The sequence below is a fragment of the Zootoca vivipara genome, chromosome 16 (assembly GCF_963506605.1).
Source record: "Zootoca vivipara chromosome 16, rZooViv1.1, whole genome shotgun sequence".
Taxonomy (NCBI): Eukaryota; Metazoa; Chordata; class Lepidosauria; order Squamata; family Lacertidae; genus Zootoca; species Zootoca vivipara.
The window spans coordinates 13,657,761-13,683,096 of record NC_083291.1 but is presented as its reverse complement, the minus strand read 5'-3'; the positions used below and the strand labels follow the sequence as shown (position 1 = coordinate 13,683,096).

General features: G+C 43.8%; 1 protein-coding gene across 2 annotated transcripts in view; it reads left to right on the top strand.

The window, feature by feature from the left end:
• ECPAS (Ecm29 proteasome adaptor and scaffold) overlaps positions 1-20,561 on the top strand; it is a 70,279-nt gene extending 49,718 nt beyond the window's left edge. For both annotated transcript variants that reach the window (XM_060268921.1, XM_035140563.2), the window contains exons 33-49: positions 1,291-1,338; positions 1,530-1,651; positions 1,924-2,074; positions 2,593-2,658; positions 3,282-3,371; positions 4,561-4,627; positions 6,365-6,456; positions 6,578-6,644; positions 8,287-8,478; positions 8,980-9,188; positions 10,207-10,250; positions 10,362-10,554; positions 11,516-11,660; positions 12,966-13,071; positions 14,304-14,392; positions 15,303-15,374; positions 17,544-20,561. In XM_060268921.1, the coding sequence (XP_060124904.1) occupies positions 1,291-1,338; positions 1,530-1,651; positions 1,924-2,074; positions 2,593-2,658; positions 3,282-3,371; positions 4,561-4,627; positions 6,365-6,456; positions 6,578-6,644; positions 8,287-8,478; positions 8,980-9,188; positions 10,207-10,250; positions 10,362-10,554; positions 11,516-11,660; positions 12,966-13,071; positions 14,304-14,392; positions 15,303-15,374; positions 17,544-17,683 (1,893 nt within the window). In that variant the 3' untranslated portion in view covers positions 17,684-20,561. The remainder of the gene's footprint in view (positions 1-1,290; positions 1,339-1,529; positions 1,652-1,923; positions 2,075-2,592; positions 2,659-3,281; positions 3,372-4,560; positions 4,628-6,364; positions 6,457-6,577; positions 6,645-8,286; positions 8,479-8,979; positions 9,189-10,206; positions 10,251-10,361; positions 10,555-11,515; positions 11,661-12,965; positions 13,072-14,303; positions 14,393-15,302; positions 15,375-17,543) is intronic.
• The last annotated feature ends 4,775 nt before the right edge of the window (positions 20,562-25,336 follow it).

Genomic DNA, 25,336 nt, shown 5'->3' with positions numbered 1-25,336 from the left:
CTGAGAAGATCAGAGGGCCCTTTCGGTAGTGAGTGCCTGTGGAATGCCCTCCCATTAGATGTTAAGGAGATGAGAAATTTATAACATTTAGGAAACACCTGAAGGCAGCCCTGTATAGGGAAGCCTTTTAAGCTTTAATGTTTTGCTATGTTTTTATACATGCTGGAAGCCTCCCAGAGCGGCTGGGTCAATGCAGTCAGATGGGCGGGGTAAAAATAATATTATTATTATCTTGATCTCTGTATTTTTAATTTTGTACATTAATGGGGGTAGGTATCATCAAATGTAATCAGTTGTGGTATAGCAGGGAGGGGGTTTAAATCTTTCCCTCCTGTTTTAAGAACTCCTCACCCCAGGTTGCCATTGGAACTAGAGGCCTGTAATTTTTCCACTGTGAAGCTTAACAGCTCACAGCCTCCCCTTCCTGCCCCGCCCCTCCCCGCTCCACCACAATTAGTCCTGCAAAGAGTATAAAGGGTATTCTGCTGGAGGCAGTAGGATATTCTTTCAAGCCTAATTATGATGGTGGTTACAGCTGGGACAAGAATGATCTTGCCATGTACTGTGACACTCGCCACTTCCAGGCCAAAAAAACCCCACTTCTGCTCGCTGTAATTAGGCTGGGGGGGGGCTATTGGCTTGAATATACAATTTGCCCCCTGTCAGCCTAATGGTTGCTGGAGGGCAGGATGTGGTTTTCCTGGAAAGGGAAGAGTTAAGCCTCCCTCCCTAGGTTCTTGGGAGACCAGGAAGATCACTCCCCTCTAGCATTTAGGCTTGCAAAACAGCCAAATTTCTTTTTCAAGCCTAATTGCTGGAGTGAGCTGGAGACTATTGTGGGTGGTTGCATTGGGGGGGGGGGCGCACACCCACTTTCCCTTGCTGCTGAAACGTGATTCCCAGTGAGTTGACCAAGAGGAGGTGTGACACTCAGGCCAAAAAAGGTTCTTCACTCCTGCCCTATTGAATCTCACTAAGTTTTGTGCCTATACCATAGATGGTTGGTGAGTTTGATGCTGGAGTGTGCCTGTGTCTTAACCTGTCTCTGCTGTGTGCAGCAGGGTTGTTACACCTGAACTCTACAGGCAAGCCCTTTATTTTCGCCCTATGGGGCATCTCCCATACTGATTCAGGTAGTACGGTTCCCAAAATGAGCAACAAAGGTTAGGACAAAAACATCAGGATGAAATCCCTCTGTGGTTGATAGTGACTTAAATTACATTGAACAGCTTAAAATCTAAAACTCCCCCCCTACCCCTAACCCCACCCCTTTTTCTTTTTCTTTTGCAGGAATCTGTACGGAAGGCAGCAGAGTTAGCCCTGAAAACATTAAGTAAGGTAAATTTTCATTGCATCTGCATGGACCAAAGCCATTCCACTGACCTGCAGAATTTCCCCTCCCCCCCTCCCAAACTGACCCCATGTATTCTTGGTTGAGGCTTCTTACATTCATCACAGCAACATACATGTTCATTCAAGGAGCAGAGCTTGCGGAGGGTCACACTGGAGTGTCTTCCTTTTATTTTGAGGTGTGTGTGAAGATGTGCGACCCGTCTAAAGGAGCTGCAGGCCAGAGAACAATAGCTGTCCTGTTGCCATGCCTGCTTGATAAAGGAATGATGAATACTGTGACAGAAGTGCGGACTCTCAGGTGTGTTCTCCGTTTTCCCATTCTCCCCAGTTGAATACCTTGAGTATATTCAACCAAAGAACTGTTATCTTTCTTCTGGTCCTCCATATGTTCTTAATAGACAACCCCATCTATTGATATACTTACTTAAGGTAAGGCATTTCTGTACTGTTGTTGTTGGAATCTGTCTGTCTCAGGAGACAATGGAAGAGTGTGCCTTCGGGGGTAAAGCCAAGCTGTTGGAGAACTGCCCCCTTTTCTTCCATCCTTATTCTCTGTACCTTTTGCTACAGCATTAACACCTTGGTGAAGATCAGTAAAAGTGCTGGGGCCATGCTCAAGCCACACGCACCCAAGCTCATCCCAGCTTTGTTGGAGTCCCTGAGTGTGCTGGAACCCCAGGTCCTCAATTACTTGAGTCTGCGTGCTACGGAGCAGGAAAAGGTAGGTGCAAGCGGAAAGTTAAAGTATGGCACACACATATAGAAGTAAATGGACACCAGCAGTTATGTGTTAAAAGCTTTTGCGGCTATGGAGGAATGAGACGGTGGATTTAATGGAAATAAACAGTTTATTTTTTAAAATGCCACTTTAATGGATAGAGAACCCAGGTGTTGCGGGACTACAGTTCCTATCATCTCTAACCATTGGGAATGCTTGCTGGGTCTGATGGGAGTTGGGAGTTCAACATCTGGAGTACCACAGGTTCCCCACCCCAAGTTAAAATATAAATCTCAGGTTAACTAAACAAGTGAAATCTTGCGTACAGTCAAATACTTCTAAATCCCCATTGAGTTCCCCTCCTTTTCCTGCTCATGGGATTTTTGTTCCTCTGACTCTCCAGACGCTTTTAATATTACCCTTCTTCTTGTTGGGTGACCATATACACCTTCTGTTTTCTCCTGCTGCTTTCCCAACTTCAGATTCTGGTTATACACATACTTTTTTTCTGTGTCCTTCAGGCGGCAATGGATAGTGCAAGACTCAGTGCTGCTAAATCCTCCCCCATGATGGAGACTATCAACATGGTAGGTAACTCGTGTTCACTTAAGAATCATAGAATCTTAAGAGTTGCAAGGAACCCTGAGGGTCATCTCTTCCAGCCCCCAGGCAATGCAGGAATCTCAATCTGATCATATATGACAGATGGCCCTCCAACCTCTGGTTTCAAAGGAAGGAGAGCCCACCACCACTTGTGGGAGTCTGTTCCACTGTTGGAACAGCTCTTGCTGCCAGAAAAATCTTCCTGGTGTTTAGCCGGAGTCACCTTTCCTGTAACGAATCCCTAGCCTCTGGAGCAGGAGAAAATAATATTGCTCCATCCTCCATGTGGCGGCCCTTTAGATGTTTGAAGAGGGCTATCTATACCAGGCTAAACATACCCAGTTCTCTCAGCTATTCCTTATAAAACTTGGTTTCTAGGCCCTTGATCATCTGAGTCTCCCCCCTAAGCACACACCTTTGCTCTTCTGCAGGTGATCAGTTATCACCCAGGTTGCCCGTCGCAGGTCTCGCACAGCACAACTAGATTGTCCCTAAGCCTTCTGGTGATGCGCTAGCAAGCAGCTTATGAACAGCATTTCTTTTTTAATATAATGGCACCAGTCTCATCTGTCTTTTGATTTTCACCTCTTTTTTAAACTTTCTATAGTGCTTACAGTATTTGGATGTTTCTGTCCTGGGTGAACTGGTTCCTAGACTGTGTGAGCTGACTAGGAGTGGACTAGGCATTGGCACCAAGGTATGATTATTTCTCTAGGAGTGTGTTTTGCAAGGAGGACAGACTAAATGGCCAGGGAAATATGCATTGTCTGCTATATAGCTCTGTGATCGTTTGATTTTAAGATGTGATGATGAGCTGAGCCCTCAGGTGGGGCGGCAACTGTCAATGTGACGGAGGCTCAGTGGTAATGAAAAGGCACACATATGTGTGTGTGTGTGAGAGAGAGAGAGAGAGAGAGGGAGAGGGAGAGAATGGGTGCAATCCATTGTGCGTAGATTCCCCAAAGTTTCAGGTACCTAGGATGAATATAGAAACTGCAAGTACCAATAGAATGAATGTCAGGGACTGGACTGAGGAGGAATGGTGGGAGCCGCCCCTCATTTTTCTGAACCTTTCCAAGGGCAGGAGGACAGTTTTGATTTAGGACAGTGGTTTGCAGAGGGGCATAGCCCAGAGGGGGAAAGCTGGGAAATAATGAGGAACAGCTAGAAGAGGAAACACCAAGAGAGAGACGGCTGGCAGATTCAGTCTCCTTGGACAGCATTCCTGACCCCCCTTCGTCTAAGACTAGAAGGGCTTGGAAAGTAATAGAACAGAAAGTGCAATGGCAACAAGCTCAGATTATCCGATGTAGGAGTGACGTAGATTAATGGGGACGGAAGGGGTAAACCTTTACTGGGAGCAATGCCATTTTTTTGAGAGATATGCATTCCGTTGTCTCTTGCTGTGATTATTAAAGAACTTATCTGGTAGGAACTCTCCTTTCGTTTGATCTGCTTAATTACTGCCACTGGGGGAGGGATCTGATTCCCTGAAGCCTGACAATGAATGACTGTCAGCCCGATCCTAGGCATATTTATTTCAAAATATGTTCTGATGAATTCAGTGGGGCTTATTTCAAAGCAATTCAAATATTTATTTAACAACATTTTACATACCACTTAAGTGCAAATAAGCGGTTTGCAAAGTATATAATATGTACGTTAAAATTGTCAGTGAAAACCAACTTCAAACCAAGTGTTGTTGTTTTTTCAAAAAAGTAAAATGAATGAAACCCAAGAGTTAAAAGTATGCATTTTAAGCCGAAGCTAAATATTAAAATACACATCAGCTTTACATGTCTGGTAAATGTGCATAGGCTTGCAAAACCTGTATGTCGCCCAGCAGAGTAAGCTCATAACTGGATTTCGCTTTTCAATATTTTCAGGGCGGTTGTGCTAGTGTAATTGTATCACTGACCACTCAGTGCCCTCAAGACTTGACACCGTATTCAGGTGGGTGTCCCCCCCCCCCACGCTTTGGTTGTTTTCTGTGTTCCTTGTCTCTAGTGAGAAGCACATTTCCTAATAATTATATACACTAGTTATCTGTGCTTGAATAATCTGGTTTTGACAAAGATGGCGTTTAGGTTGGGGTAGTGGGCAACTCTCAGATTGCTCAGCTAAGGGCTCGACATCATCACCATCATCATTTTAAATAATAATATCTCACACCTCAGCCCAGACATAAGATGAAGGTAGCATATAGCTGATGCACCCCTATCCTTCCCCAATTATGCCTCAAATTATTCACATTGCTTGGAACGGGGCATTCTGCTGCTACTTGAAAGATATGGTAGCTTGACTGTCACATTGGTATCATTGACTGTCACATTGGTATCAGGTGTCTGACTGTTTCACTGAGTTCCTGGGATATGTGAATGTTGAGTGCTGTAGTCTCTAATCTGTCCTCCTTCAGCAGTGTTAATAACAGGAGAGGCTTTGTCACAGCCTTTCCCTAAATCTTGTGCATGTGCCAAGGGAGATGGCAGTGAGCAGCTGAGATTCCTGAAGGGAGGGCTCTGCTACAGCCTCAATTGTTTTGCATTGCGAGAAATGGGATTAAAGCAGGGGCTAGCAACCCAAGGCCCATGGGCCACAAGCAGCCCACAGAGGTCGTTTAAGTGGCTCATGAGCCGCCCCCGAACCAAGCTGCCTGTTCAGCGAGTCCCTGTGCACTGCGGTAAACCAGCGCTGCGCGGGGACTCGCTTCTGCGGTGGTGAAAATTGTGCATGTGCAGATGCCGAAAGTTGCATCTGCACAGACGCAGATGCTGAAAATCATGTTTGCGCAGGCGCGCGCGATCCAGCCCACAGAGGGATCTCCGCTGGAGTGAACCGGCCCAGGCAAGGAACCTTGCCGACCCCTTGAATAAAGAGCCCTTTTGCCTGGGCTGCAGTTTATGTAGGACTGACTCAGTGAACGGAGAGTCATCCTGGTCTTTTGGTCCTTCCCCATATTAAAAACATCACTGCAAACAAATAAAAATTATTTAAAAATAAATCACTGCAAACGAGTGGTGTAAAAGTGATTTGGGAAAGGGATGCTTCTATAATATAGAACTAGCCAGCTCTTGTTTCTGCTTTGTGTTTTTTTATATTGAAGCATTTTAAATAAAAAGCAGAAGGCACTCTGCGGATTAGGGTTAGCCTAATGTAGGGACAGGGAATCTTTTGGGCTGCGTAAACCAGATCTTTACCTGGCCCCCACCCCAGTGGGCCAACTTTGGCAGCTGGGTGGCACAACCCAGCTGTCAATCAGGGTGCCATTATGACATCACACGATCGGCAGGTGTCGGTCTTACCAACCGGTCAGTCCCTTACGTGGAACTGATGGGAAGCGCCAAGCATTAAACTGGAAAAGTGCTTCTTTCTCCTGCCTTTGAGCTGATGCAGTGGGGAGAGGGAGGGAAGAAATAATTTAATGGAAACTACTTCAGCTGATAGGCAGTTGGAGCGCATGTTGCTCCAAGCAAAGGAACGTTTAGGAGCTCAATTTATTCCCTTGATTGTTCTTGTGAGGCCACCCCCCCAGCCCGAAGAGTTCTATATTTGGAATAATGGTAATTTTAGCAAGGAAAGGGGCTATCCTACAAAGAGCATAGGCTTAATTAAGTTTGCCCCTTAATTCAAATGCAGAACTAAAATCAGTTGTCAAAGCTACCATTTTGGCTCATTTTCTTCTCCACGCAGGCAAGCTCATGAGCGCTTTGCTCAGTGGCCTAACTGATCGAAACACCGTGGTGCAAAAAACTTTCGCCTTTGCCATGGGACATCTAGTTCGGGTGAGTGGAGCTTTGGTGCCTCCTCAGTTTTATATTTTATTACTTCTGGGTGGTTTTTTTTTTTTGCGTTCAGGTGTTCCAAAATGATTTGAGCCTTTCTAATTTTATTTCATTTAAAAAGACCTCACGGGACAGCAGCACTGACAAATTGCTGCAGAAGCTGAACAGCTGGTACATGGAGAAAGAAGGTATGTTTTTTGTTGTCATTGTTGTGTGTGTGCATTTTAAACTTTGTTGTTTCATGAAATGATAAATACTACGGGACAGGAAAAAAAATATGGCTGATAAATTCACCAAATAGTTGATGCTAGTGCCTGTCTCTTCATTGCTTCCATGATGTAAGTTTTTTTTTAATTAACTAGAAGTGCCATGCATCATATATTAATTTGTGCCCTTACCTAAGAGCAGACTCCTCCTCTGTGAATTGGTATGGCTCATTTTAAAAGTCCCCTGTGAAGAACCAGTTTGGATTGGGGCTTGGATATGAATCGTAGGAGACAAGGGTTCAAAAATCACTTACCTTATTGGCCTGAATATAAGCTTCACTTTCCCCCCAAATTCCGCCCGTGAAATGTTAAAAGTGTGGCTTAAATTCGCAACCTTACAAAAATTGGCTTTTACGATATTGCTGCTGAAACCGACATACAGCAAAACGGAACGGGTGTGAGTCCCTGCATAATTTTAAGGGAGCGGCTTATATTCGGCTTTTGTCTTTTTTGTCTTTTCACCCCTTGAATTTTTAAGGTGCGACATATTCAGGTGCTGCTTATATTTGCGCCAATATGGTAGTTTAGTTGTCAATCTGCGGCATGGCCCAACATCAGCTCCCTGTGTGAGAACAGAGATTTTTAAAGCAGGTAGAAAATGGCTACAGACTTGAACAATAATAACCACGGCCTCTTCTATATGATCCAATGCAACTCAAAAAGAAGGTGACGATCCTTAGCTATTGGAACAAACCCAGCATGTTGTGGACTATTCTTCATTTACAGACTTTTAAAACTTAATGCCTGATAAATGAGCTCCTTAAGATATTTATGGAATCATGCGCTGCACCAGTCCTGCAGTGGAAAGGAAAAAAGTGTCATGAAATTCTACTCATATAGCGATTCAGAGCAGAACTCCCAACGTATAGTTAGCAGAGTAAAAACTTAAGCACATTGCAGGATTCCCAAAAAATAGACCAGAGGCATTAAATATTTTATCCAGCCAGAGCCTTACTGCTACTGAAGGCTAATAAACATAATGTCACAAATCCAATACAATCAGGATTGGCACTGTCCATAAAACATCCAGTTGTAGCAGACTTAACCTAAACTTACAATAACTTATAATAAGTCTAAACCAGGCTCCCTCAGCCTCGGCCCTCCAGATGTTTTGAGACTACAATTCCCACCATCCCTGACCACTGGTCCTGCTAGCTAGGGATCATGGGAGTTGTAGGCCAAAAACATCTGGAGGGTTGAGGTTGAAGAAGCCTGGTCTAAACTTTAACACTAAGCATATCATGTACAGAGCACCACACCAGAAGGAACAAAGATAAAAAAGAGTGAACCCCAGGCTCCTTCTGGCCTTACTTTTATAGTCGGCATGACCTTGACTGAAAGAGAGAACCAGTTTAAGCCAGCTGAAATCAGCTTCTCTGAAGGAATAACCCAAATATCATGAACCTTCTGCTTGTTTCTTTCACACACAGAAGCTCCCAGAACCCTCTTGAATTAATTAGAATAGGAAAAACCTCCACACACCAGATCAATACTTTCCGTACTAAGAAATGCAAGCTGACAGAAAGCCAGGTGGCCACACCTATAACTTTGTTCTTTACTTCAGAACAAGTCTATAAAATGGCCTGTGCATTAACCATCCATGCCATTGGGCGCTACAGCCCAGATGTACTGAAGAACCAAGCCAGGCATGTCTTGCCCCTGGCTTTCCTGGGCATGCACGAGGTCCCCGAGGAAGAAAAAGGCGAGAAGGAAGAGGGCAACCTGTGGACTGAAGTCTGGCAGGAAAATGTGCCTGGTAAGTTGATCTAATGAGTTGTAATTGAATACGTTTAACCCCCTTGAGCTGCTGTTAATGAAATAGAAAGGGTGGGATACAAATCCAAAAGTGCACACATTAGTTTTAATAGTGAATGAACACAGTCCTCAGTTTTGGCCTCGGAGAATTCCTAAGTCCCAAGATGTTCTCTCGGTAAAGATTAGAGCAGTTCTCATGAAACTCATGAGAAGTGAAGACTCCCTAGAAAAGACCGTGATGTTGGGAAAGATTGAGGGCACAAGGAGAAGGGGACGACAGAGGACGAGATGGTTGGACAGTGTTCTCAAAGCCACCAACATGAGTGACCAAACTGTGGGAGGCAGTGAAAGACAGGAGTGCCTGGCGTGCTCTGGTCCATGGGGTCACGATGAGTTGAACATGACTAAACAACAACAACAACATGAAACTGTATTCTAAATCTAACCTGGTTCTGGTGCTCTTTCCTCACCCTGTGAACCTTGTGTGTGTTTTGAAACCTAGGTACCTATGGTGGCATAAGGCTTTATATGGAAGAATTGATAGCAATCACCCAGAAAGCTTTGCAGTCCCAGTCTTGGAAGATGAAAGCTCAAGGAGCAGCCAGCATGGCATCTATTGCAAAGCAAACTGGCTCCCTGGTCCCTCCGCACTTGGGCATGGTGCTCTCTGCTCTGGTGCAAGGCCTGTCTGGAAGAACGTGGGCAGGAAAGGTAAGAAACGCAGTTACTGTGCAATGCATTTTAAGGGAGAAGGCAATTAGCCCCATAGAGTAGATGGGGATAAAATACACCACAAGTATTTGTATCTTCTTCCTTTTGCATGGATGCCTTCTATTTGGATATTGCTGTCAAGCAAAGAAAAATTCTGATATATAACGTGAAACTGGATGGGGCCTGAATATTTTTAGACCTGAATCTTGCTTTGGTAAATCTCTTCTCTCTCTCTCCTCCCTGCTTTTTGCTGCCAGGTGTTGGTACAAATCTGGTTGGCTACAAAGGATAATTATTGGGTGGTGTGAGGGGAAGGCTTTTTTAAAGTGCTTCGTACCGTAGCTAGGGCATGAATGAATTAGTATTTTTTGTGGGCTGTATCACTTTTGCACGTGTTCACCTGTCTTGTTTCCATATTGATCTTTAATTTTTTTATTTTTTAAAAAACCACATGAAAAGTTGCATTTAAATACGTATTATTTTATCTCAAGATATGTATTTCTAAAGTTTTTCAGCTGAGGCATGTTTAAACTTTCAAAGCAAGAAGCATTAAAGTTGGCGGATAGCTAAGTTCCAATCTGCATGTTACTTTAGGAGGTGCTGATTAGGCCAGTCAGTTGGTACTGTATTGAAATTTCTTAAAGATGGGCTTGCTCAAGCTTCATTATTCATAATGTTTCCCTGCAAACAGTGGTCCCTGGACCCTGTATTTGCCCATAGAACCATATTTCATGGCTTACAAAGAACTACTGACAAGCAAAATAATCTTGAGGTTCAAGACAGCCAATATCCTTTTCTTTCATATTTTTAATGATACGGCTTGGTGGCCGAGTCTTAAAATGCGTTGGAAACTATGTCCCTATTGTATGGATCATGGTATTTGAAAGTCTCTGCAATTTCTGCCCTATCCAGAGTAGTTAAGAACCTCCCAAGTAGTAGTTAAGAACCTTCCCTGTGCACTTCAGAAATCCCATGCTAAAATTTCTTCCCATTTCTTGTTTTGTGATAACCCTTTTAGGAGGAGTTACTGAAAGCTACTGCCAGTGTCGTCTGTTCATGCAGGTAAAAAAGTCCATCTTCTACTGGTTCTGAGCTGTGAGCTTTATAAAGCTTGGCACTATTTAATAAGGTGGGCAAACAGTGACCAAATCTGTTTGCTGTTGGTATTTTCAGCACGGAGCTGCAGAAGTCTTTACCCAACCAGCCCAGCATTGACGACATCCTACAGGCCTTGCTGAAGGAGTGCCGGAAGGAGAACCTCAGGTACAAGATTGTGGCTCTCCGGTGCACAGCTGATGTGCTCAAGGCCACGCAGGAAAATCGGTTCAAGGAGCTGACAGACATCATCTTTCCAATAATAAAGAAGGTGAACTTTCAGTCCATGTTGCTTTTGAATGAATAATACCACCATTTGCCCATTGTATCAAACTCAGCAAACCATTCACATATATTCTCAGCATTCCTTAGAACAACTCTGTAAGGTAGGCCAGTGACATTATCTCTATATCGCAGGTAGGGGATGAAGCTGAGAATTAGCTGGCTTGTCACCCGTTGGCTGAGTCACCCGTTGAGTTTGTGGCAGGACCCGGATTTTAACTGACAGCTTCCTATTTTGTCGCTCATTCTCTTCACTACAATATGTTTTCTGCCACGAGCACTGGCCAAGGGGGAAACCAGCGAATATTAACCTTCTGCAGATTCTTAAGTACATTGTCTTTCTGTGAGAGAACTGAATGGAACAGCACTAATTTTAATACGTGGGCTGGGATGGCCAAACAGTTAACATCATAGGGTTGGAAGAGACCTTGCTGGTTCTTGTCTGCAACGTCTTACTCCGTGGAGGCACCTGCAGCATCACTGAGAAGTGGATGTCCAGCCTCTTCGTAAACCACTGAGCCTCTTGGGCTTGCCGATCAGAAGGTCGGCGGTTCAAATCCCCGCGACGGGGTGAGCTCCCGTTGCTCTATCCCAGCTCCTGCCAACCTAGCAGTTCGAAAGCATGTCAGTGCAAGTAGATAAATAGGTACCACTGTGGTGGGAAGGTAAATAATGTTTCCATGCGCTCTGGTTTCCCTCATGGTGTCCCGTTGTGCCAGAAGCGGTTTAGTCATGGTGACCACATGACCTGGACAAACGCCGGCTCCCTTGGCCTGAAAGCGAGATGAGCGCCGCAACCCGAGTCGCCTTTGACTGGACTTAACCGTCCAGGGGTCATTTAACTTTACCCAGAGCATGCCTTTAGGAAGCTTCTCTTAATGCTATGCAAAAACTAACCTGCATTCTTCCCGTCTCCCCCTTCTCCTCCAAACCCTCTGGTGCCACTGCAGAACTGCCCTGAGAACATGGGGGCCAGTTCGCCACAGAACGACGACGAAGATGAGAATGAAAACGAGAAGGAGCTCCAGATGGAATCTCTTCTCTGTGCCTTCGAGAGTTTGGGCAAAGCATGGCCCAGAAACCCAGAAACACAACGTAGGTTTTTCCCCCTTACAAATACTTAAACTAATTTTGTGCAAACTGCTTTTGAATTTTTTTTTAAAAAAATCTCTATGATCATGTGGTCTACAAATCTTGTAAAATAAATATAAATACCACTAATTGAAAGGTTTAATCCCAAAAACTCAAGAGGCATTTCATTTCATTTTTTTTTTTAAAAAAACCCTCTCCAAAAAATCAGAGAATGAGAAGAAACTTGAGGACACTCTTTCAGAGTATTTATTGTTCTATTCATTCAAATTGTTATTTTTTTTTAAAAAAAACCAGCTGCATTGATATTTAATGATTTCATTGTAGTTTTATTTGTTGTATTGTTTCTTACTAGTTTTGTTACCCCATTGAAAGGTGGGATAAATATATATATATAAAGAAACCAATAGACTTGAAAATGGTTCCTAATCTATTTGATCAAGAGTGTTTTGCTTCTTTTTTGGCCCCAAGTATTGCGGTGGGGACAGTAAATAAACACAACGCGAAAAATAAACGCAAAATACATTTGCATTCATTGTAATAATAAAAGGTGTGGATATTGTTTTGTGTTTAACGACATTCAGCAGGACAAAGTTGAATCAGACATGTGTGTTTAATGCACAGAAGTCTGCCCCCACCCCTGGGGGTGGCACTCTAGATGATTGCCCTCTACACCCTTTTAACCCAGGAAGGTTCAGGCAAACATCTGTACAGGGGTAATGTTGTAGTCCTGCCTAAATGTAATGAATGGGATCGCGATAAAGCAGAGTGTGTCTGGAAGTTTAGGGAAGCTTTTAATGTTTGATGGATTTCTGTATTTTAGTGTTTTGTTGGAAGCCGCCCAGAGTGGCTGGGGGAACCCGGCCAGATGGGCGGGGTATAAATAATAAATTATTATTATTAGTAGTAGTACTTTTTGCAAAATATAGGAGGCAGCTTTGAAGGGGGTGTGGAAAGAGAGCTTCTGATGAGAAATAAGATCCGGCCTTGGCTGCTGTGTCCTAGTCTCTCTCCTCCTCCCCCCAACATAGCTTAATTGGCAGGTTGCTAGGACTGAACCCTACTTAGAAACGATGGCCTCTGACTTAGGGAGTCCTTGCTGCAGGTCCCACGTGGAGCAGTATAAATGGGAGGAGGATTGGCTGTGTTTTCTGCCATTTCAGCAGTCCAGTGTTTTAGGTGTCTAATGCCTTTGAGCACCTGCTTTTTTTTTAAACCCCTGGTGATAATGTGTCTAGAGGACAGGGGGAGAATGTAGTTGTCTGCCTTACCTTTGTCTTGATTCTCTTGAAAACCCTTTCTCCCCCCCAGGCTGCTATCAACAAGAGGTGTGCAAACTAATGTGTGAGCGTCTGAAACTCAGTACGTGGAAAGTGCAGCTCGGAGTGCTCCAAGCTATGAAAGCTTATTATCAAGGGTAATTTCCCTCCAGGTGCTGAACCTGCTGCTTCTCTGCCTTTTCCTCCTGTGACATTTTGTGCCTTCGCGTGCGGTTTGTGTCAAGTCTCGCAAGCGCACAGTGTGCCTCCCTTTTGTGGGGGCTTATCTGCTGATGTGAACAGAGGCAGCAAAGCGGTAACTTGCTTAAGTTGTGTTTTGCAAACACCCGGTAGGCCCTGCCATCTGTACTGTCTTTACATTTGGGGGGGAGAAGGCTGCCTTCTACATCACGTCAGAGAGAAGTAGAGAAATGGGGGGGGGGATGTTTGGCCTAGATAAGCTGGATGCAACCTTGTAAATGATTTTTCAGTGGGGCAGTGCGAATGATCAGCTTCAAAATTGGTGGACGTTAAGCACCACAGTGATTTGGTCATCTGCAAATGGTGCTTCTCTCTGGGATCAGCTAATTACATTTCTCCTCTGCGATCCATGACTTGATTGCAGTGCAATGCTAAGTAACTCTCCCAGTGTGGGTAGTGGGTAGCCAGTGTGGTGTAGTGGTTAAGAGAGGTAGACTCGTAATCTGGGGAAGCAGGTTCGCGTCTCCGCTCCTCCACATGCAGCTGCTGGGTGACCTTGGGCTAGTCACACTTCTCTGAAGTCTCTCAGCCTCACTCACCTCACAGAGTGTTTGTTGTGGGGGAGGAAGGGAAAGGAGAATGTTAGCCGCTTTGAGACTCCTTTGGGTAGTGATAAAGCGGGATATCAAATCCAAACTCCTCCTCCTCTTCTTCCCATCAGTAAAAGTGCTTCCATTTGTGCAACAGAACCACCACCCCCCTCCTGCATGTGGAAGCCCTGTTGTCCCCAGATCAACTTTGGGGGCGGGTTGGTGGGAAACACCCAGAATGGAATTTAGGGAGTACACAGGAGGAAATGAGGAGAAAGTCCTTTGCGTCAACAGGTATTCTTTTGCTGAAGCGACAGTTACTTAGTGCTGCTTTGGCTAAAATCCTATATGTGTCGTGGGCTTAAGCCCATACCAGTCCTTCCTCTCTTGCTAGGACTAATTTATGCAGACTCTGTAGTTTGCAGACTTGCCACTAGCCAGGGCTCAGAGAGTTAAAAGAGCGTCCTGCCTCTTCCAGAGACGCTTCCCATGTTTCCTACAGTTATCTGTGATAGCCCTAAACTGGGCAGCTACTGTTCTGATGTTATCAGCAGGCTCCTTTTGACATAAGGCAACGGTGCTGTTCTTCCTTTGGGTAGGTTACTGTTGCTTGAAACGGAACACTCAGATCCTGAGGCTTTGACAAGAATACTGTTTGAAACCTGTTCCTCCATCACCCATTCTCTAGGTAAGTATCTTGTCAGCGGTGCACCAGGAAACCCATTTTAAAGCTTTAAATGACTAGCTTTCACTAGCAGAAGAGTGTGGAGCCTTTTGCGCTTTTGGAATTTCTTGTATCCATCTGTATTGAACCTCTCTTGGAGACAGATGGAGGGGCTGTAGGAACAAATGGATTGATTCACGACTAAAAGAGACTCCCCACTTCAGACTTTTGTAGAGGGTGATGGGACAGAGGCGGGGGGGGGGGTGGACCTTACTGTTTTCATCTTTGTTCTCCTCAACAGAATCCTACTCCTGTGTGGGATTATAACATCAGAAGATATTAGAATAGATATGGGAACAGGGAAGAGACTCATTTTTTAAATGCTCCATATTTTGTGGGGAGGGCAGTTGTGAATTTGTGGTGGGTAAGAGAGATGTATTCCCATCAACTATATGCATCTGGGTCATTGCATTAAATCACATAAAGAAATGCTGGGTTCTCATTTAACTTCTGACAAAAGTTCTTCTCCGGCAAACATTCTGTCGTTTCTTTGAACAATAACAATACAGTGGTACCTCGGGTTACAAATGCTTTGGGTTACAAACACTTTGGGTTACAAACTCCGCTAACCCGGAAGTAGTACCTCGGGTTGAGAACTTTGCCCCAGGATGAGAATGGAAATTGTGGCGTGGCGGCAGCAGGAGGCCCCATTAGCAAAAGCGCCTAAGATTAAGAACGGACCTCCAGAATGAATTAAGTTCGTAACCTGAGGTACCACTGTAAATCTGTACCAAAATTGGGGCTAGAAGAAATTAAGAAGTGCATGTTGCCCTGCAAGATGCTTAAAAGGTGTATGTGGCCCATATCCACATCTGGCATGAAGCTACATTTCCCTCAGGTTATATTCACTCTTGACTAATGTTTGTTCCCTCAGAGAATAGAAGCTACACCTCCATAAGAACAGAAGCCTTGTCAGTGATAGAAGTACTGTTCACAAAACTTGAAGGCAAGTGTTTTTTCCATGATTTTGGAAATGTTGATCAACCAGGTTGTCTCTCAACTCCAGAAGGCTAAAGAATGATGCATTTCCGTGCTAGTCTAGACTGATTTTAAAGCAATAATTGGTATAGATTTATTGGGGTGAGTACTCTGCTCTTTTTGCTTTGCTGGGAGGTTTTGGCCAGGCTGCTTCACATTTTGTATCATGGAAGCTCAGTTTCTGTGCATGAACTGCATAAGAGTCACACCAGTTGTTTGTTTGACATAAACTTGCCTGCTTGTATTTGCTTTATTGTGTATTTACTCGTTTTTGTTGGGAGCAGGCCAGAATGGCTAGGGCAACCATATGGGGATATAAATAGTTGTTGTTGTTAATAATAATAATAATAATAATAATAATAATAATAATAATAATACAGTCATACCTTGGTTTAAGTACACCTCGGTTTGAGTACTTTCAGTTTAAGTACTCCGCACACCGTCTGGAATGGATTGATCCACTTTCCATTACTTTCAATGGGAAAGTTCGCTTCAGGTTAAGTACGCTTCAGGTTAAGTATGGACTTCCAGAACCAATTGTGTACTTAAACCAAGCTACCACTGTAAATATAACTTTTTGATGTTAGAAAACCACATTTCGTAAAAAAACAAACCAAGGAGTATCATTATGGGGATAAGGGGAAACCTAACAGAAGCCTTTGGGAAGGAGCTCAAGACACAGAAGTTCTGCCACCTAGGCTCCTGTAGTCCTTTGTAGCCATTGTCTTGGATGGTTTGCAAAATGCCACTAGGATATGTTGGCAAATGCCTTTGCAGATGAAGGGTTAGAATTATTATTTGGGGGCTTGTATTCCTAGTCCCTGTTTCCTACTATGAAGCATTTTACATTGCCCATGTATCTGGTTCTCAAAACCAAGCTGAGCATCTGGCTTCATGAGTTTGGTAACATCAAAACTAAACCTCTGTGGTGTGTTCCATGTGTTGGGGCTGCCTTTGAAAGTTCCTAGTGCAGCAGTTGGACCAAGAATGTGCTGGACTGCAATTCCCATCAGCCGAACCTCCCATTGGCTATTATGGCTGGGGCAGATGGCAGTTGGAAGTCCACCATTGTTGGCTCCCGTTAAGTTTAGGAGCACCTTTCAAATGCACCCCCACAAATAATGCACATGACTCAAGGGACCATATAACCCCGGTTCTGAAGGAAGTTACAGTGGTTACCAGTTAGTTTCCAGGCTCAATTCAGAGTGCTGCTTCTGACCTTTCAAGCCGTCAGTGATCTGGGTATCTGGTACGCAGGCTAAGACCCTACCTGCCCGCAGACTGTCTCACCAGAGTGGTGCATGCTCTAGTTATCTCCCACTTGGACTACTGCAATGTGCTCTACGTGGGGCTACCTTTGAAGGTGACCCAGAAACTGCAATTAATCCAGAATGTGGCAGCTAGACTGGTGACTGGGAGCGGCTGCTGAGACCACATAACACTGGTCCTAAGAGACCTACATTGGCTCCCAGTACGTTTCCGAGCACAATTCAATGTGTTGGTGCTGACTTTTAAAGCCCTAAACGGCCTCGGCCCAGTATAATTGAAGGAGCGTCTCCACCCCCATTGCTCAGCCCAGACACTGAGATCCAGCGCCGAGGGCCTTCTGCCTGGTTCCCTCACTGCGAGAAGCAAAGCTACAGGGAACCAGGCAAAGGGCCTTCTCGGCACCCGCCCTGTGGAACGCCCTTCCATCGGAGGTCAAGGCAGCCCTGTTTGGGGAAGTTTTTAATCTGTGATATTTTAATGTATTTTGGTATTTGTTGGAAGCCGCCCTGAGTGGCGGGGGAAACCCAGCCAGATGAGTGGGGTATAAAATAGTAATAATAAAAATAATATCTGACTGAAGAAGCACTTCTTCCATATTTGTCCATATTTATTTCTACATTATCCTTTGTATCATCTGAAGGATCTTCCACCGCCTGAAGATCAGTGGATGGTTCCCAGGGCTGCCTTCTGACTTGTCGCTATCCAGAACCCATTGATGCTTCTTACTGTATTTTTACCAATCATTTTATGACTTGTTGTTGTTCTTATAAGCCACTTTGAGAGCTATTTTTATGGCTTGAAAAGCCCAGTAAGTGTGAATACATGAAATAACATTATAATGTTCTTCTGCCTCCCTCTCCTTATGTAGAGTCCAGACAGTGGGAGAGCCTGAGCACAGAAAGCAGAGAACTCCTCATTGGCTCCTTAACAGCTCTGATGCTGGACAGCAGGCCTGAGCTACAAGAGAAAGCCACTTTGCTAAAGAAAACCTTAGAAAAACTCAATTGAATTGACAGCCAACCAAGTGCCATGCGAAACGAAACAAGCAAAAACGAAAGCGCGCAGTGAGCTCTGAATACAGAGAGGAAACGTAAAGACGATTCTGTAGCATGCATCATCCCTTGGCTAAAATAAAGAACACCTTGAATTCTGTTCCCCATTAATTTTCTTCTCCTTCCCCTCTTCCTCCCCCCCCCCAATTTTTTGTAACCATTTCAAGCAGTTTGGCTAGAATGAAAGCCTCGAGAGTATTGTTTTTTTTTAAAAAAAGCACACAACCGTAAACCCAAGCTGTGTAATGAATTTTATGGAAATTGTCCCGGCCTGCGTGCAAATAAAGGAGGGGAAGAAGCACCTCATTTGAAAATTAACACCAGCCAAAATCTTTGGTGTGTACCTGGAAATGATGCTTGATAAGAATTATCGAATGTGTTCATGGGAGCACTGGAGATCAAATACTCTGGCCTGTATCTTTCATGTGGAGTAATTATTTCTTACTGTTGGTTTTGATAGGACTCTGGGTCTTGTTAGGACAAGGTGTGCTAATGCAGAGAGAGGCCCACCTTTCTGTTGGTTTAGCCTGACTGCTCTTTTGGAATCCCCTTGATGTGTTCTGGTCCTCCTGGTCCGCATCCTGTCCCATCATCCGATGTAAAAATGGAGCAAATGCACACTGGAAAGCACTTTAATTAGCTGTCTGGAAACAATGTTGTACTTAGGTTTTAAACAAGCAAAGAAGGAGCAGTGCCCTTTCCCGAAATAAGTTTTGCATGCTACTCAGTAATAGCAAAGCCCTTATCCAAAATAATGGTTTTCAAGAGTGCTCTGCGTTTTCCATGAAATATTTCATAGTAGGCTTCCTTTCCTCAGGTGTGTAACCCCCATCTTGCTTTGGAAAACTGTACATGTTTTAACATTATTAAGGCGGTGTAGTTAATAATGGCTTTCTATTTGTCACAGCATATTCTGTTTATAAGAAAGTACTTTTGTTTTTCTGGGTAAGGATCAACGTTACATCCATTTGAGAGAGTGGAAACACATTGCGTTAAGCAGTCCCCTTTTCTGTAGTTGCAAAAGCATTTTTTTTGGGGGGGTGACATTTGCTCCAATTTTAATAAAGGCTCCCTAGATGGTGCAGTTAAAACGTTTAGAACGTCACAACCATAATTTAAGGCTCATCGCCATACATCCACAGAATACCGTGTAGGAAAGAACGCATTTTACCTGCTAACAGTTTTGTCATGTGCAGTGTTCTTGAACGTAAGACGTTTGTAGGATTTGTTTCACGTGAAGATCTACATGCAGGCGGCACGTTAATTCCTACATGGAAGTGCCTTCTGCGTAAGAATTTTGCAACATACAAAACTGACCATTGCTCCTGCTTGATTGGCACCACACCCACCCACCCAATTGCCCTGTGGCACCTTGGAGGGCTGCCTGACTCAGCCAGGATTACTTGGATGCATCAGTTATATGAATCGATCCTCCCGCAGTGCTACAAGCCCTTTTCCAGGTGCCTTTGATCACGAACCTTCAGCATCTGCGTGGACTGCTCTCTCGCAGAGCTACTTCATAAATTTGGTGCATACATCCCGAGGTGCGAGGGCACAAGCTGTTTGTAAATTGGCTTACTCAGCGTACAGTCGCCTTTTTAGGGAGGTTCAGGACATTTGACAGAAAAAGGGTTTTTTTAGGGCTGCTTCACATTTAACGGCCACCCATAATTCCTGGGGTGGGGTTACACTCTTTTATCCTGAGGTACAGGTTATCTCAAAATGGCAGTGAGAGGTGTGTTCCTGATTTTGAGGACTCCTGGCCATTGTTACGATCTCGCTCCGTGGAAGTCTACTGAGAAATTTAATGACTGGTGTGTGTGTGTCTCGTGTGTTGTCAGACTCTCTTGTCTGTTGGTTAAAAGCCTTTGTCTTCTACCTAGCACCGCCCCGTAGCTAAGGAATAGTAAAGCTGGTCTAAGAGATTTTAATGTATTACGGAAAGCTGCTTGTTGTTTACGTTGAGTTTGAATTTGCCAAGCACATCTGTAAAGCGGAATGTTTGTAGGCATAAGATCTTTGCATAACTTTTAACAAAATAGCCCATTTTGTCTCGCCGGAGCTCTTTCTCCCTCCCTCTCTCTTTTTGTATTACGCAGAGATGTCAAGTGTTGCTCTTTTTATTTCTTTTTGCAACAGCCGTTTTGAGTGTTTTAATAGAACCTGTGACAACCATATATATACGACATGTGCTAGGTCTCCGATATGACTCTTCAGCAAGGGCTTCAGTATTTTGAGGTGGAATCTAAAAACTTGAGTTTGGAACAGCTGCTGTAGTAAGTGTTTCCAAATGGAAATTTATATTAACCGTACTGAATACTAAAATTCCAGAATAAGAACTACCTGGAATGTGCAAGTTTGGTGAATAGCTTCTCTGAATAGCTTTTTTTCTTCTAAATTTAGATTATGAACTTACCAAACAAACATGTGCCTCTATGAGAAACCTACCTGCAAAAAAAAGTTGACTTAGAGGTCAGATACCCGTCCCTCTTTTAAATTTGTTGATAGGAAAAAAGTGGCCTTTGGAGAGTTATGTTTTCCTCAGAAAACAATTGCACTATAAAACACTGTTGCCCAAATGTGGGCGCTTGTGCTGCTGTTTAATGCTGCTTTGTATACCTGGATTGAAGTGTGTAAATTTGACACTATAGCACCCGCTGAATTTACAAACTTGTTTTGTGTTTTAAAGATTTCTAATGTTGCAAGAAAAAGGTCTCCATTAAATTCACTACATTCATTTTCTGTATCTGGATGTCAAGTTATGTAAGTGGATTGACCGAAAGAAACCTCCTCACCAAAAGGATAACATTAAAATAAAGGCACATGACCTCCTCTTGGATAGAACTGGTAATTCTGTTGGCGGTGAAGGGTGTACAGATTGGGTTATCTGCTCCCATTTGCTCTTGAGACAGGGCTATGCAAATCCATCCGGAGGAAACCCCTCCCCATTTCAGCCCTCCCTGCTACTTGGAGAGTCACACGACCTTTGGGGAGGCCATGGTTGGGTATTTCCTGCAGGACGAAAAATTTCCCCTCCATTCCAATCACAGGTAGGAGCTGGCCTTTCATTCTCTCTGCAAGTCAAAATCACCAATTACATATTAAAAATTTCTTTCCTGCCTTTCCTCTCAAAAGGAGCCCAGGTGCCCAAAACACAAAGCGATAAAACAAATACCCTCTATATTTTCTTCCAGTGCTTTGAGGCCTAGTGAAGAGGAACAGAACCAATGCATACCACATGCATGCAAAAACAAAACTGAAGCCTTTTTTCTTTTCTGGTGACAACACCACCCCCTAAAGGAATAAATGTATCTTGTTCTTGCATTGGAGAGTTCAGTTTGTAACCTAGGACTTGCTTGTCCTCACAGAAATTAGAATAATCTGATACCATACATATTTTTTTTAGAAATGATTTATAAAATATTTGAACCCCTTATCTTAAAATATTCCATAATCTATGTTTTATTTTTTCAATGGGGGGGGGGAGGGAACAAGGCTTCAGGAAAAAAATGGGGAAAAAGCGGTTTTTACCCTAATTTTCCTGGTGTTTTTCTGGGCCTTCACATCACTATTCCTGGCCCCAGCACTGAACCACAGCCCTGCAGTGCTTTCCTGCCGAGTAGGTTCTGTCACTAAGCACTTGAGGGTCACTGACAGTCCCAGAAAAAATGGTGGGAAATGGGGTGAACAAAACATAGTCAGATTGGGGGGGGGAGGAGCACCCCTTATGCCTCCAGCCAATCCCTTTGCATTTTTGCAGAGGCTAAAAGCATCTCCCTCCCGTTCACACCTTCTCCCCCAAAAAGAGAGGAAATTCCTGACTTTACCTCTTGTGGACTTGGAACTCCCAGGACCGTGAAACCCAAGGCAACCTAAGCCCAGGGGGATACCAAATTAATGAGGCTGTCAATCACACACACACTCCAATCATCAAACTGTGAAACTTTATTTGAATAAACAGTAGGCAGGAAGGAATAAAAAAGGTAAAACAGATTACAAGATAAAGCAAGGTACTGTATCTCGTAAAAAATGGTCTAGTTCGATGATGTAAAGTAAGGTGTCCACTCTGTTTAAAGCTCTTTCCACACTCCATACATTTAAATGGTTTCTCCGCTGCGTAAGTTCGCTGATGTAAAGGTGTTCACACCGATTAAAGCTCTTTCCACACTCCATACATTTAAATGGTTTCTCCCCTGTGTGAGTTCGCTGATGTAAAGTAAGTGTGCCGTTATAATTCATACGACCGCTTCAGAATCTGTGCTGCCCCCCCCCCCGGGGCCACCTAACACCCCTTCCACGTTTCTAAGGACACAGCCGTTTCATGTGGCAGCATCTACACTGTGGAACGCCCTGCCTAGTGATTACCAAGCAGGCTTGCTGGTACATTCTTTCTTAGTGCCGTTTCTATCGTTTTAACCTTTATTGTTTTTGTTTTGGTAGAGCACTTAGAGGAGCTTCCCCTTCCACATAATGGAGTCTTGATTTTATGAAAGGAATAAATAAGTATAAGCTGACGCGCACAACCCAAAATAAAGGAACCGGCTTTGGGTGAGCGTCTGCGGAAGGAGCAGAGAACAGGTGTTTCCACTCACTACACCCCACCCCTCCCTTGCACCTCCCTCTTCTGGTACCAGCCAGCCTCTCCTCTCGTCTGTTGGGCACCTTGCTTGCTGGCTCCCTTTTGGGCAGCCTGAGAGCGCAGCCCATCTCTGCACACATTGAAAGGGGCGAGAGTGGAACCAGAGATTAAATATAGACTGCAGGCATGACCAACAGGTAGATCGTGATCTACTGGTAGATCACTGGACCTCTGCGGTAGATCACTGGTAGATCACTGGCTCCCCCAAAAGAAGCTAAACAACTGTGGCTCCCCTAAAAAATGCTCAACGTTATATCTCCTTCCTTAAAAAAGTTCAACAACTTTGGACTGAACCCCAAAAGAGGGGGTAGATCACTGCCAGTTTTTAACTCTGTGAGTAGACGCTGTCTCTTAGGAGTTGGCCGCCCCTAGGAGATGAAGAGTCATTATTAGAGTTCATGGGCACATTCCTGCCAGGTCAAAACACATCAGTAAAAGACATTCCAGCACCCTCAAGATCCTACATTATGGCATTTCCCTATTTTACGACGAATCACTTTTTATAAACCTTTTGCATGTTAAAAACAAAACAAAACTGCATACAGTTTTGGTCAAGTACAGTTAGAAAATTATTTCAAGTGCCTTCATGCTTATGAGATGGAAGCTGGTATTAACTCGGCACTCCTGAAAATCTAGAAGTATTCTTATTTACAATGTGTAACTTATTTTACCGAAGGCAGATCAAAAAGGAGAAGAATGGAAGAGCTGTTTCCTTTCATGATGCAGCTAAGATAAGGGCTTACATCTATGTCTTCTGGAGCACTTTGTGATTTCATAGATGAAAGGAGTTCCATTATAGGAATAACTCCCCCCCCCCCCGTCAGCACTGGAATGATGCTCTGGCCCTCAATAGCCTACATAACATTTTATGAAATAAAAAAAAAGAGCATGCACTTACAAAACGTGACATGAAACGATTGGGAGGTTTTTTTTTTTAAGAGAAAAGAGTAATAGGGAACCAGTAAAATACTTTTTTTTTTCCAGATTTGTTGCAACATAACCGTAACCAACAGAAAGATAAGCAAATAAATCAAGAAAATAATTTTAAAACTGAATGCATTTTTTTTTTAAAAAAAACTGGATTTATAATCTTTTTATTTTAAGACTGTTCAATAAAAGTACCTGGGACAGATCTAAACTGAGAAAAGACTAAATGCAATTAACAAATTTACTGCTACATTTAACACTTTATCAGAAGAAAAGATCAGAAGAAAACATCTTACGAAGAAAAGCTTAAGAAGTTTGCATTGCCAGTATAGAATAGTATAAATAGTATAGAAAAACCTTCCCTTTTTTGTAATACTATTTTGTTATTTTTTCCTACTTAGAAAATTACATTCGTTAGGAGATTGATAGCAGTCAGTCTGAGGAAGATACAGTACTACCTTTTTTTAAAAAAAGACTCAAAATTCACCTAAAATGCCTTTTATGGTGAGAATAAAATATTAATCAAATTTCTACTTTGCTCCAAAATCGGCAGAGGTGTGTGTGTGTGTGTGTGTGTGTGTGTGTGTGTGTAGGTTTTTCAGATTTTTCACAGTTCCTATCACATCTTTGTCAAGGGTGCTGGAACAAAATAAAATAAAAAATCCTTCCAGTAGCACCTTAGAGACCAACTAAGTTTGTCATTGGTATGACCTTTCGTGTGCATGCACACTTCTTCAGATACTTCAGATGCTGGGAGTTGTAGTTCTCTCTGGGTGCGAGGGGACTACAGTTCCCTTCCCTCAAAGGGAGAGACTGTTGCAGCTGCCCTGCCCGTGTTAGGCAGAGTCACTCAGCCAGAGACTTTAACGGGGTGCGGGATCCTCACCTGGAAGCTGTGACGTACTTTGTGACGGCAGAGCTTCAAGAAGAGGGGAGGGAAACCCACTACCGCGCGTGCGCGCTGCCCACGGTTCTGCGCATCCCAGAGATTTGCTCGCGCGTTTCAAGAAAAAAAAGGGGGGGGGAGTAAGGAAGGCAAGAGTAAAATATAGTGCCATGCACCTCTCATTTCCGGCTCTCCAATGCGTTTTTTTAATTTTTGCATTTTCTGCATGTGGTCAGATGCAAAAGGGAACAAGCCTGCAGAAAGTTCCTCTCCTTCGCGGCCGCTTGCTAAAGCTGCAGCAGGCTTTGAATTTCTTTTGTTTGTTTTTGCATCTGGAAAAAAAGAGGTGGAAGAATCGAAAGAAGCAGCTCCGATGCAGCGAGCAGAGTTCTTTGCAATATCTCATCCCCGGTTTATAAGTAACAAAACAAAAGCCGAGGATGTGAGTTTTCCAGGACCCTCCGCTCGTCCCCGTCGTCATTGGGGCTGCTCTGCGTTTTCAGCCTTGTAGCACAATGCAGACATTCAACAGTAGAGTTGATAGAGTAGCACGTGGTGCAGCTAGCATTTATTTTAAAGCAAAGGAAATTTATTTTTAACCCGTTGTAACATTTCAGTTCACTTCCACGCATGCAGGATCCTAGGATCTGTAATTGGGAGCTGGAAGTCTTCGTCGAAAAGAAAGCCTTACCTCTTAGGCGTGACACTTGCCTATCCAGCACAGCAAGAAACACGCAAGCGCAAAAGGTGGTTTGTTGCTTTTAAATGGGAGTTCCCAATCTGTGGTCCGGTATACCAGTTTCATCCAGGTGATCCGTGGCACTTCTCCCTCAAATATTCACATTGCTTCTCAATTGCATTTGTTGCTTCTTTTATTTCTCATATTGCATTTTGTTATATTACAATTGTGTTGTTGTTGTTGTTTAGTCGTTTAGTCGTGTCCGACTCTTCGTGACCCCATGGACCATAGCACGCCAGGCACTCCTGTCTTGCACTGCCTCCCGCAGTTTGGTCAAACTCATGTTCGTAGCTTTGAGAACACTGTCCAACCATCTCGTCCTCTGTCGTCCCCTTCTCCTTGTGCCCTCAATCTTTCCCAACACCAGGGTCTTTTCCAGGGAGTCTTCTCTTCTCATGAGGTGGCCAAAGTATTGGAG